Source organism: Coffea arabica, chromosome 10e (genome assembly GCF_036785885.1).
Source record: "Coffea arabica cultivar ET-39 chromosome 10e, Coffea Arabica ET-39 HiFi, whole genome shotgun sequence".
Lineage (NCBI taxonomy): Eukaryota > Viridiplantae > Streptophyta > Magnoliopsida > Gentianales > Rubiaceae > Coffea > Coffea arabica.
Window position 1 is genome coordinate 9810007 of NC_092328.1, and position 13061 is coordinate 9823067.

Below are 13061 nucleotides of genomic sequence, written 5' to 3' on the forward strand. Positions count from 1 at the left end.
TGAATTCCTTCCAGGACTGAATGCAGCACCGCATCTCTGAAGTCAAAAGAGGCAAATCCTTAAGACTGATTGAAGGCAATAAACTCCAATATCCAAAGCTCAAATGGTAAATTTACTACAAATTTTGCTTCAGTTTTCTGTTAGTCCATGATAGAAACGAGGATTCCAAGAATCAAAGACTAAACATCTGGCAATTATATCCAAACAACAACATTGCTGATGAAGTACAAAAGGAGCAACTTGAATGCAGGATTCTCCAATAACCTCTAGCCGAGCATGGAGAACACTTCAAGCAAAGTTCTGATAAACGAAAAGAGCAAGGTAATCCAACAAATTTAACATTTTAGCATCCTTGTACGAAGTTCATTGAGGTTTATTAATTGCTTCTGTAGAAGTTATGTACCACGACCTGAAAAGAAAGAAAGAAGAAGAAAGGAAAGTATCCAATTTCTGTCAAAATGATTGCTATCACCATGGAATTATTCCAGTTTTAGAAGAAACAATAGTGGAATACAAAGTACCCCTAGCTCCTAGGTTAGGGATAGCGTATCACAACCAAAAAATGCTTCTCATATACGAAACAGAGTAGCCAAACCTGAATGCTAGCAAAAGAAACACGAGATTGCTGAAAACATGACTCCATTACTTTTACTAGTTTGAACATGAACGTTTACTTTCTCAGCAATGTGTAATGACCAAGCAGCATATTTTCATGCTTGTAAATTCAAATGGGAAAGATCATGCTACTGTGAAAGCATACAGATACGACTCGACTTCATAGTATTTAATTAGTTGAAACACCAAGGTTTACCCTTTCCTACAAATTTTTAGGCCTTTTGGTATGAAACCAGGTTTTTTCCAAGTCTTATTCCATGAATTCTTAGTTACAAGCAATCTAAGAAAGAAAAGTTTTTCAGCTCAGATGTGATAATCAAATTCTCGATATACTATATTAAAGTATGCAGAATACTATAAGGTGAGTGTAGGCAAATTTGCACAAAGTACAACTGTGGGGTCTTTATCTCACCATGGTATAGATTTTTGCCTAACAAATCACAGTGGCAAATAAATCATCAACAAATACTTCTCATTTGCTATGCTCAGATGGCAGCAAATTGTGTAGCTCATTTTCTAAGGAGTTTAAACATGTCTAAAGCGAAAAAGCCAAAAACACTTGACAAGAGTTGTTCACAAAAGAATGGCAAATAAATCATCTACAAATACTTCTTATTTGCTAAACTCAGATGGCAGCAAAATGTATAGCTCATTCTCTAAGGAGCTTAAACTAAAGCAGAAAAGCCAAAAACACTTGACAAGAATTGTTCACAAAAGGATTGACTGATGCAACAAACAATCAAAATAACAAATTAACCAACCAATGCAATCGTTATGTAACAAAAATGATTTTGATGTTAATTACTTTTAATGATTCTTGCAACACATGATTGATTAACTATTCCATTAAGTCAGAGCTAATGAGTGTCCAGACTTACCATGTCAAAAGCTCAAGATCTTGGATCTGCAGTTGAAGTCGCTGCATATTGTTATCCCACTTCTGTGGCAGCTACAGGATGACACGGTCCATTTCCTGCTTTTGTACAATATCCCAGGAACTGCCTTTAGCGACTAGGTTTCAGTACCCACTAGAATGACTTGAAACCATGTCATTTCACGTGCCAAACCAATTTACACAATATCTAAGAATCTTGATTGTTTTTCTCAAACAATCCATAAAGTGAGAATTTAGTCACTTCCTGCTCACTGCCCCTTTAAGGATTGAAGAGCGAGTTTGGCAGCGACCACAGAAATATTGTTATTAACAAATTCCAGAGAGTTCCTTAATCTTTCCAGGGTATCTTTGCCGTCCATAGCTTTTAACTTCTCTTCCTGCAATTTTGTCAATTCTGACTGCATTGATCCTACAATTATAAACAAAATTTACAACATTGAGCTGCAAATCTTTTCACTTCATTAGCCGTATCCACACATAACAAACAAATAATGCACCTTCAGTAAGTTTTGATGGCATTGTTATACAAATAGATTAGCATTTTGCAATATGTATTATCTTGAGTTACTCCACATGAACAGAAAAAGAATTTCTAAGTAAAATCTCCACTACGGAGAAAACTTAAAACCTTTCTAGCAGAGAACAGTAGCAATGTGAACAATCTGATGACAATCCTACAGTCAGTTCTACAGTAAAGGTAACTTCTTCTCTGCACTTTGATGAGTTACTAACATTATGTTGATGAGTTTGAAATCTGGCAGAGAATCTGAAGCAAGATATTTATCTGAAGTGAAAAGTCACTTGTGCACCTTTTGTATTTCTTATTCGCAACAAATTGGATATAAAGCAGTTCTTTTTATCATGCTAGCGGACACATGATCAAAATGTTGCTAAAAAACAAGACCTCAAGTCACAACCAATGATACACAGTGCTAACTCAATTTATTAAGATTAAAGTAATCTAGACAAAGTTATCAGAAACCGGGCAGATTTATTTACACAAGCAAAAAGTATCAATTGAAAGGTCCCAGCAGCTTTTAACTAGTGCCCATGGGCATCAACTTAACTTGTGAGTTCAAACATGTCATTATTTAAAATGCAACGCTTAAAATTACCATATCGAAAAGCATGAATAAGTGGCATTATACCTGAAACAGGTTGATAAGCAGCAAAAGAAATGCGCTCAGCGAGGGAGGGAACAAAACTTTCATCACAATCTAACCCTGGTGCCTTTTCAGCCCAGTTTAAAGAGTTTGCTGTCTGAGTCTGCAACAAGGCCTCCTCAGGAGCCTACGATGCAGAAGCTCAACAGAATGAGGGATTCACGTCATGGCTTGAGATTCCTAATATAACTATATATCCCACATTAGCAATTTCGTCTGGATGGATGTACCTTCTACCTTCTTAATTAGGCCTCAAAATGTTAAAAGTAATAATCGTGAGGAAAAAGAATACATCATTTATCATGCACAGTAAAACAATCTTCAAACTCCTAGCTGTTCAAAGCTATGCTTGAGACTCAGGAATGTGAAACCAAGAGTAAATTTTATATCAGGAAAATTTTTGTTCTGCAGTAAAAAGCACACAACAGTTTTCATTTTAAATCCCCACACAAAATAGTAAGTGGATTCTCTTTCTATAATTGATCCCCTCTCGCTGTGAGCACGTGTTAAGCGGACCTCTATGGTTCCAGGCATCTATCATGGGACTATACCGTAAACCTCAAAACTGGTTTTATATTAGTCAAAAAGGATAAAAGACAGCAGCAGTTGATTATTGACTAGGCTCTCTGTTTGATCTGAAAAAGTTAAGACTGGGGCCTAGAAGACCTTTAGAGAGGTTCTTCATGGTTCAGAAATTGTGGCTGGGTTCATATGTTTTCCACACGCCATGAAGCCCTTGCCTGCCTTAGTGGAAGAATTCACAACTCATCCTTGTAAACCTCTTTTAAAGTATGGTAAATTGCATTTGACCCAAAAATTATTTAAAAGCCAGCACTGTAAATATTTGGCATCATACGAGCTATGGAGCCAATTCCAACTGAATATAAAACTTGAAATTGCCTATCAAATTCTTGATTCATATTTGGGGACATATGCATCAGTTTTTGGACTAATTTTTGTGAGAAAATATTCAACTAAACAAGCTGTAGTCACAGGACCTGTCAATTAAGTAAAACAAATATATCTAGTCGTTATGTTAAGTAAACCACCTGCCAAGATGTGCAATGTAGTGCAAAAACAAATCAACAAGAGGATAAAGCTAAAATCACATGAAATAAGCTTCATGCGGCCAATCTAATTGATCTTTCATGCCATGTATGAATTGTACAGCTTAGCAAAGTACAATATATATTTCTATTCATCATATGACCTATTCTTGTGCTTCATCCTTTCCATATCTGCTTGAGATGACCATGATTCTTTAAGAACCTGTTGAAGAAGTGGAAGCACAATTTTGTGCTAAAAAATTTGGAAACTGTTGCTTTGCAATGCGTTTTGAGGGCTGATTCCTAGAATCAGCTTTTTCATCTCCAAACACTCAAAGCAGTAGTCACATCACAAGCAAATGAAAACGCCCCTAAAAAGCTTTTAGAGTTAAAAGGGCTGGAATCAGCTGAGCTTAAGCAACCAAAGCTTCCTTTCCATATGTAGTCAATTAGTGTTTATCCATGACCGGCTGTGAATTTATGAAAGATTAACAGTACGATATCATTAAACATTGCAATACCAGTAATTGAACTGCATAACAGATATCTGACTTTGTAGGAGATAATTTATTGCTTAGTAATGAATCAAAGTTAATAGAAAATAAAAATATTAAAAAACAACTAGGAAACCTTGTAGATAAAAATAAAAGCACATGAAAATTATTTACATCTTGCCTTGACAAAGATGTACGCAAGCCAAAGGTTATTTATATCTTGGGATAATATCAGAAACCTCCCTGAGGTTTCTCTTAATATCACCTGGCACCCCTAAAGTTTTAAAAATATCACTTACCTCCCTTACTTTTGTTATTTGTGTAACAAAATTTTTAAAAACCCTAAACTGCCCTTTCACTTGCTAAATAAAAATGTTCCTAAACCACTTTGTTCACTTCAAGAAAACCATCACCTCAAAAGCAATCTCTTGTAGTACCACTACATCACAATTCTATACCCCATAAAAATACAAATTTGAAAAATAAAAATGATATTTGAAAAGAAATACACTTGCATTAATTCTATATCCTCAAAACCGATTTCCTATAAATTTACATTTTTTGACAACATCTTCTCAACCCTTTACTCAAACCATTAAACTATACCAATCATTATAAAAATCAACCCAAAATGAGCAAATAAATCATACCCCACTTTATCACAATCACAAAAAGTAAAAGATAAACAAAATTTAATTTATTATAATTTACAATAAAATATTGCATAGTCATCCAAAAACTATGAGTAAGAGAGAATGATGGAGAAAAGGGAAAAAAAAGAATGTGACTTCCATTTCTTTTCTTTTTTTTAATTTTTGAACTTCATTTATTTGATATGTTGTGAATTATGTGTCAAGTGAGGGTCAATATAGTCGTTTTACAATTACTAGGGGAGGTAAGTGATATTTCTAAAACCTCAGGGGTGCCAAGTGATATTAAGAGAAACCTCAAGGGAGGTTTCTGATATTATCCCTTGTATCTTTCCTAAGCATCAGCAAAACCAGAACAAATAGAATTTTAGATGAATCCAAGCATATCAATCCAGAGAACTTACTTTCAGTTCTATCATTTCTTGTTTTCACTTTTAAGTCAATGCAGTAAACGACCATGCAGCAGGACCATATGCACCATCTATCCAAAGGAAAAGCCAACTACATATTAAACAATCAAATAAATAGATAGCAGAATCAAAGCACCTTCAATTTTATCTCCAAGCTATTCAAATTTTGAATAGCTTCTTTCAGTTGAAGTACTTTTGGATTTAACTCTGTGGCTTCATGGAGTATGCGATCCTTTACTGGTACGACAGCACCGTGCAAAAAAGGTTCTTCCTGCAATTTATTTCAAGTAAGATGTGCCTGGATATCAATGACAACAAATATCTACTTGTCAATGGTTTCACAATAGTTTGATAATCCAGCCAAAAAGAGGTATATATAGACAGCATGAAACTCAAAAATGAGAAAGAAGAAAATAACACAGTTACCATGAAATAAGGCAGGAAAAGACAGGATGCAGGAAGACCAACATTTTAATTGAAGAAAAAGTAATAGTGCAAAAGAAAAAAAAAATCAAGCATCTTACTCTGATATGCTATGACAATTTAGATAAATAAGATTGTATTGGTGCTGCCAGCCATGCAAAAATGGATCAAGGCTCTAGACAAATAATAAGATGATGAAACCAGTACGAGGGCTCTAAATCAGGGTCCTAAGGTACAATAAGTTGGACAAAACAGAAAAAGAAAAGTATGTCATTCTCTTATATACTCAATTTAAAGCCATTCTTAAAACTTAGGGGCAACAAAGGATGCAATAGAGCTCTGTAAAGCCAGAAGCCATAATTGAATCCGTTTTATATGAGACAAAATGAAGCTAGACTTGTAGGTTTTACAAACCAAAGCAAGGTGAAATGATTTACTCAGTATATGACAACCAGACAACTAAAACATGAAACAAATTACAAGGATCAGTAACTAGTGAAACTATACAAGCTCACAATCAACAGTAAAAAGCTCCACATATCATCACTACCTGTGCAAATTTTACAATCTTGACACGACCTATGCCCCTTATGAACACTAAAGCACCAACATCCAGCTGCTCAACCTGCACGGAATGGAAAAAATTTGTTAGAATGCACATTAATGAACTTACTTTTCTATGTCAAATAGAGATGGAGGCTTACTTTCTCAATGGAGACCAAGCAACCATACCGAGCTGCAAATGATGCTTCTCTCAGTGTCTCATTAACAGCAATGGGATCCAACACAAAATGCACAAACAAGCTTTTGTTCTGAAACAAGGACTGCATACAAGTTAGCAAGAATTTGGTCAACAAAATTCTGGTATTATGTTGCTTACATCAGCAACCTTAGTGACCATGAAAACTCGGGTCGATTGAGCAGGACAGAAGATATTGGAAAGAAGATTGCACGATTCAACGCATAAAGGGGAGCAAGAAAGCAGCCTCAATTACTGATGACATCAATACTCTCAAAACTGAAACTTCCCAATTTATCAAACCAAAACTATTTCTAAAAGTTACAATTATCAACGCTGCAAGCAAAAAAACAGAAGCTCCATGACTTTCTCATGATGCAAGTAGAAAATAAATCCTCACAAAATCCTTATCCAACACACCACTGATGGCATAGCCTTAATCCAGAAAAGAAAAGAAAAAAGAAAAAAAACTAGAGAGATGAAATGTGATTACCTCCTCCAGTAGAGCTAGATATCTAGCTTCATGCAAATGAAGCTTCTTAGCCTCAGATGGAACAAGTACCTGTACAATAATTACCCAAAACAAACCTATTAAAAGCTCTTACTTCAATAAAAAAAAATCAAGACAGCTCGATCTTTCCTTCTAATCTCATGTAGCAAATTAAAATCACTCAAGTAAAACCAAAATTTCACAGAAAAATTAAATCAAGCAAAAAAGAAATTGAAACTCATAAAACACTCTGTAATTTGAGGAAAAAGAAGCAGCATTAGTACTTGAAAAAAAAAAGGCAAAATAAATGGATAGGTAAATTACTTGGTCCTTGGGAAAGGGAAGAAGCGGGAGTTCCAGCTCCGGCAACGAGTATGAAGAAGAGGAAAAAGAAGCAAGGGCTATGAAGCGACACCGTTTGTAGTTCTCCTTTTTACTGAAGCCGAAGTAAGAAGAAGAAGAAGAAGAGTAGCGATGGCGGATTATGTGAGGTTGCCGTAAAAAGGTAGGGGCGGTGGTGCTAAGATTCATAGCTTTGCTTCTAACTGTACTTCTGCTATTTGATGTTTTGATTTTGAGTTTTCATTTCCCAGAACCGTTATCCGTTTCCTTCTTTTTTTTTTTTTGTTTGGGTGATTCTTAGGCAGACACATTCGCAGTGTATATATACATTTGGAAAAAAATGACTTGTTTTATCGCTTATATTTTGTAAAAATATTATTTTCATTGCTTAACTTTAAAATGAAGCAAATTCATTTTTTATATTTAAAAATCGAAACTATTATATCCATGCACCCAATTTTCAATCTAAATCAAACCATCAAATAATCTAATAATAAATTTAGGGATAAAATTGAGAGATCACTCGGTCAACTCCATCACATTCACATAACATATTGAACTAAAAAAGAAAAAAATATTAAAAAATTCTAACATTAAAGGGCGTTCTTTGTCTTGGAATGATAGGGCTTTTTTAGGGTAAATCTTTTCATACATTATTAGTATATACACTTGCAAGTTTAGATGTATAATATACATACAAAGTTTGGTGTTTAAATTTAGGGAAAAATTCACTTTTCATCCTCAAACTTTGTGACAAAGACACATTTGGTCCCCAAACTTTTCGTCAGAACACATTGAATATATGAATTAACGATTTTTTGCCATATTTAATCAAAAAACAGGAATTTACTCATTTTGGACGGTGAAAACCACATGGCCGTTAACAAATGTCCAAATATCGGGAAAACCAACACAAGTCAGACACAAAATGTTGACTAAAGTCCACTATCTGTCTCTATCCCGCTGCTTTTCTTCTCCAAGTTTCCCCCTTTCCCACTTTCCCACTGGTTGAAATATTTCCATCCTTAGAGTGGAGCTTTCCCAACCTCAGAGTGGAGCTTTTCAGTTCGGTGATTGAAGACCACCAAACGTGGAGAAAATGTCTGTTCGGAAGAAAGAGCTCAACGATCGTGCATTCCCAAATTACGGTAAAATTTCTAGGGTATTTAGATAAAGAGTTAAATGTAAAAAATTTTAACTTTTGTGTTTATAATATTTAGATGTGGTCCCTGAGGTTTGCATTGTGGGTATATTATGGTTACTTTGAGTTATATTGGGTTGAAAAGATTAATTATTTTTAATCTGATTGTCGGAGCTGACAAATGCATGTGGTCCTTATTTGTGATTATGATATTAAGATGGGCCCATAAGATGTGGTCTTTATATGTGATTATGGCATTTATGCATTATTGAGTGCATTGTTGTTAATGTTAATGTATACCCTGTTAATGATTGAATTATTGATATGTGCATTTTTTTTTTTTATCAGAGCAAGGCAGCACACTTATAACTCTAAGGTGTCACCATGGAGGGTTAATATCCTACACTCCTCATCCACATTATGAGGATGGAGATGCATGTGTCATTGACTATGTTGAAAGCATAGGTTTAAGTGTCTTTGAAGTAGACAGATTGACTGAAAGTGCTGGTTTGTATGGACACAAAGTGTATTATGATTGGGAATTAGCAATTTTATAAGGGTAGAAACAAGTAGACAATTGCATGGATATATTAAGAGGAATGGTGGTTTAAATAGGAAAATTATTTTGTATGTTGAGGTCTCATTCCATGAAATCTTTATTCAACAGTTAGGCTATGATCCGTATCAGATTGGTGAGAATGAAGGGGCTGATGGTAATGACAATTTGAATACACCTAATGCTAACCGTATAGGGGAAGGGAATGACAATGAGGCTAATAGGAACAATAATAATGATTCTGATTCAGGGAGTGAATCATTCTTCTCAACAGTGGACTCTGATTATAATATGACTGATAGTGATGATAATGAGTTGCATGACAATGTACACAAAAATGCTGAATGGTTAGGTGTAGAGCACCATAAGAATTTTCAAAAAAATTAGCCAACTGAAATTGAAAGGGATGACAATTTGGTGATGCCAGAGGACAATGATGTTGCCCCATCTTCTGAATCTGATTTTGAAACTGTGAATGAACATGATGATGAAAAAACCAGCAGTGAATGTAGAGTCTTCAACCCTAAAAATATTGACAATCCAAAATTAGAGTTAAAAATGCTGTTCAGTAGTATAAAGGAGTGCAAGTTGGCTATCACAAATTATAGTGTAAGACAGGGCAGAACATGTAAATTTGTGAAGCAGGACAAAATAAGATTGAGGGCTAAGTGTAGAAGTGAAGGGTATGACTGGCTTATTTATGCTGCAAAATTGAGTGGGGAAGGTAGTGTGCAAATCAAGACATTTGAGAACACTCACAAATGTGGTTTCACCTATGACAATCCCCTTGTAAATTCTGGATGGGTTGGCAAAAAGTATACTGAGGAGTTTAGGACTAATCCTAAGGTAGATATGAAACACTTTAGAAAGACTGTAAAGAAGGATAATAAGTGCTCTTTCTCCAAAAAATAAACATACAGGGCCAGGAGAAAGGCTATGAAGATTATTCTTGGGAGTGAAATTGACAAATATAGTAAGCTAGGAGCATACATGCATGAAATTCAGAAATCCAACCCTGGAAACTCCATTATATTGAAAACTGTGGATGAATCTGCAAGTACAGCAACACAATAACAAAGGTTCCAAAGGTTGTATATGTGTTTTAATGGAGTGAAGTAAGGTTTCTTAGTTGGATGTAGGCCTTTGATTGGAATAGATGGTTCATTCTTGAAAAGGTCAGTTGGGGGAGTTCTGTTGATAGCTGTTGGATTAGATGCTAATAATAGCATTTATCCAATTGCATATGCTGTAACAGAGGGAGATAATAAGGAATCTTGGGCATGGTTCTTCAAATTACTCAAAGAAGACTTGAAAATTAAAAGGGATTATAAGTGGACTATCATGAGTGATAAGCAAAAGGGGCTGATTCAGGCGTGTGACAATGTTTTTTCAAATCCAGTTCATAGGTTTTGTGTGAAACACATGCATGGCAACTTTTCATCTGCTGGATTCAAAGAAGAAACTCTGAGAAAAGCCTTATGGGCTGCTGCAAAGGCAACTACTTCAACAAAATTTGCCAGCAAAATGGAAGAAATGGCAGCAATTGACATACATGCAACCAAGTGGTTTGATGATAAACCTCCATCTCAATGGAGCAGAGCCTACTTTAGTATTTATCCAAAGTGTGATATCTTGTTGAATAATATGTGTGAGTATTTCAATAACAAAATATTAGATGCAAGGGAGAAACCAATCATTGAAATGTTGGAATTGCTAAGATTGTATATGATGCAAAGAATGCAGCAAAATAGGGACTTAGCTCAATAGAGGTGGAAAGATTGCATGTACTGTCTTAGGATTGTTGAGAGAATAGAAAAAATGATGGAAAAGGCCACTCAGTGTTTTCCTTTCAAATCCGATGATGACTTGTATGAGGTTTCCTGTCCATATGGTGATCATTATGCAGTAAACATCAAAGATCATACATGTTCATGTAAGAGATGGAAGCTGATAGGAATTCCTTGTCCCCATGCTATTTCTGCACTATGGATAGCAAAAAAAGATCCAATGTTGTATGTATCCAGTTGGTATACAATGGAGAAATACTTGAAATGCTATGAAGGCTGTGTATGTCTAATGAGTGGGGAAAGAAATTGGGAGAACATTGATCTCAAAGGTCCAAAACCACCTCTGTACAGTAAACCAGCTGGAAGACCAAAGAAACAAAGGAGGCGGAGTACGGATGAGATAGAACAAGCAAAGAAAAAACAGAAAAAGAAAATGAGCAGAGTTGGTGTGGTGATAAGATGCAAATATTGTCTGTAAAGAGGTCACAATGTGAGATCTTGCAAACTTAGAAAGGATGAACAGCATGTAACTGAAGCTGTCCATGCAGCCTCCCAAGTTCCTCAGAATACCATTGCAAATGTTGAAGACACCTCTGTAAACTGCAATGATACTGAAGCTGAAGCTGAAGTTGAAGCTGAAGAGCTAGTTACATGTACTCCTCAAATTTTTGATAAGAATTCAGTTGATAAGGCAGCTCCAATGCCTGTAAGTATTGTATGGTCTCACTTTTTCTTAATTTCAAATTTTCTTTAACTTATTGTACGTTTATGTTGTTGCTTTTGCGGAAAGGAAAAAAGCAGAAAAAAGGGGATGCAGCTAGACCAACAGAAATAGTTGTTGATGTTGGTGTCAAAGAGCCTGTCCCATCTTCACCTAATTTATATGAAATTTTTGGTTAAAAAAAGTCTCAAGTGAAGTATAGCCAACCATTACACCCAAGAAATGACAAGAATAAGGTGCCTCTCAGGATTAGGACTGGACATATGGACATGGCTGCTACCAAACAAAGTGTTGTTGCTTCGTCTAGGCTGAAAGGAAAAAAGAAATTGCCATAAACCAAAAACTTGATGGCAGTCTTTTGCTTTTGCTGATATTTTTTATGTAATAGTCTTAGTCTTAGTCTTAGTCTTTTGCTGATGCTTTTGAACAAGACTTGTCTTTTTGAACAAGATGCTTTCATTATGATACTGATCACCTTTTTTAGAAAGTTTATATTCCTTGAACAAGTTGTCCATTTTGGTATTATTTTGAATTCTTACTTAATGGAAATGATGCCAATTTGTGTATATTGGCTTGTTAATAGGTCACATAAATTTCAGATTAGCTTGTCATTGTTACATACAAACATTTTACTTCACATAGTGCTAGTCATCTTTTTGATGTGTTATTCTTATTTCGTCCAAATTGTCTTACTATCTTTTTGCTAAAACAAAGCAATTTCATTACTAAATTTTGTACAATACACAATACAACAGCCATTCAAAACCAAAAGGAGAGGCAGTAGTACATATAAACATTCTAAATCAGACTACAACTGTAAATAGCATTACCATCATTTACAAGATCCAAAAGCATGCTATTTCTACGTTTACAAATTCAGTCAAAATTCTGCCCCATGAAGGGAACGAACCACAGTCATCAGCCCCCTCTTCGGTAATTCATTCCAAGCTTAGTACCAATTTTCCTTCTCTTGCATGTCCCCTATTTTTCCCAGCAACATATATCATAAGTAGCATAGCCAATATCAAGATAATATAAATCATAATTTTTTCCCTTCTTCGGCCTTTTTCAATTGTTTCCTCCATCCTGTTTATCCTTCTCAGTAAATATGGTATTATGCTCCTTCCTCTTGCACAGATTGGTTCATCAAGCCATTCAAAATATTTGCATCTATATTGGCCTCTGCAAATACAACCATATTATTACAGTAAGGGCATTTCTACACTTTACTTACAAAAAATTACACTACGCTTACCGGCCATCTTGGACATCCATAGAATCTCCTTCTAGGATTATTATCCCGCTAAGAAGTTGCCAATTTGGGTCTTAATCCACACCCCACACACGAGTACTGCTATTTGACAAAATCGACGATTCTGAGATTCGTGACTTCATTTTGTTGACAAGTACGAATTGAAGATGGAGTTTTGTTGCTTGATATGGTGGATCACTCCATTAAGTCTATTGGATTGGAAAAGCTTTGTTGAATCACTCCATTAACTTTGCTAATCTCAAACAGCTTTTCACTTCATTAACTTGGTGGGAAAGGGGGAAACTTGGAGAAGAAAAGCAGTGGGTTAGAGAGAGAG

At 35.3% G+C, this 13061-nt stretch overlaps 1 protein-coding gene and 1 long non-coding RNA gene across 3 annotated transcripts; both read right to left on the reverse strand.

Annotated features, from left to right (window-relative positions):
- Positions 1-89: 89 nt before the first annotated feature.
- On the reverse strand, positions 90-7570 carry LOC113710837 (uncharacterized). 2 transcript variants are annotated; one of them, XM_027233885.2, is made up of 8 exons: positions 7250-7570; positions 6929-6997; positions 6401-6508; positions 6247-6321; positions 5410-5544; positions 2659-2800; positions 1494-1919; positions 90-409 (listed from the first exon to the last, which is right to left on the reverse strand). In XM_027233885.2, exons 1-7 carry the CDS (start codon positions 7454-7456, stop codon positions 1759-1761), a joined length of 897 nt encoding a protein of 298 aa, XP_027089686.1. In that variant the 5' UTR covers positions 7457-7570; the 3' UTR covers positions 90-409; positions 1494-1758. The 2 variants fall into 2 exon arrangements, with proteins under 2 accessions (XP_027089686.1, XP_027089685.1); XM_027233884.2 differs by having other exon boundaries at positions 6401-6520.
- A 4632-nt stretch (positions 7571-12202) lies between these two features.
- On the reverse strand, positions 12203-13061 carry LOC140015518 (uncharacterized). The gene is made up of 2 exons (XR_011822157.1): positions 12728-13061; positions 12203-12654 (listed from the first exon to the last, which is right to left on the reverse strand). It is a non-coding gene; the product is annotated as an uncharacterized lncRNA (long non-coding RNA).

What these genes read in the sequence shown, in the direction of transcription:
- LOC113710837 (XM_027233884.2), bottom strand. Translation starts at nt 7,456, where the DNA reads ATGAATCTTAGCACCACCGCCCCTACCTTTTTACGGCAACCTCACATA. An exon ending in TTCCCTTTCCCAAGGACCAA is followed by an intron (nt 6,998 to 7,249) that starts GTAATTTACCTA and finishes ATTATTGTACAG; the next exon opens with GTACTTGTTCCATCTGAGGC. An exon ending in AGATTGTAAAATTTGCACAG is followed by an intron (nt 5,545 to 6,246) that starts GTAGTGATGATA and finishes AATAAATTGCAG; the next exon opens with GAAGAACCTTTTTTGCACGG.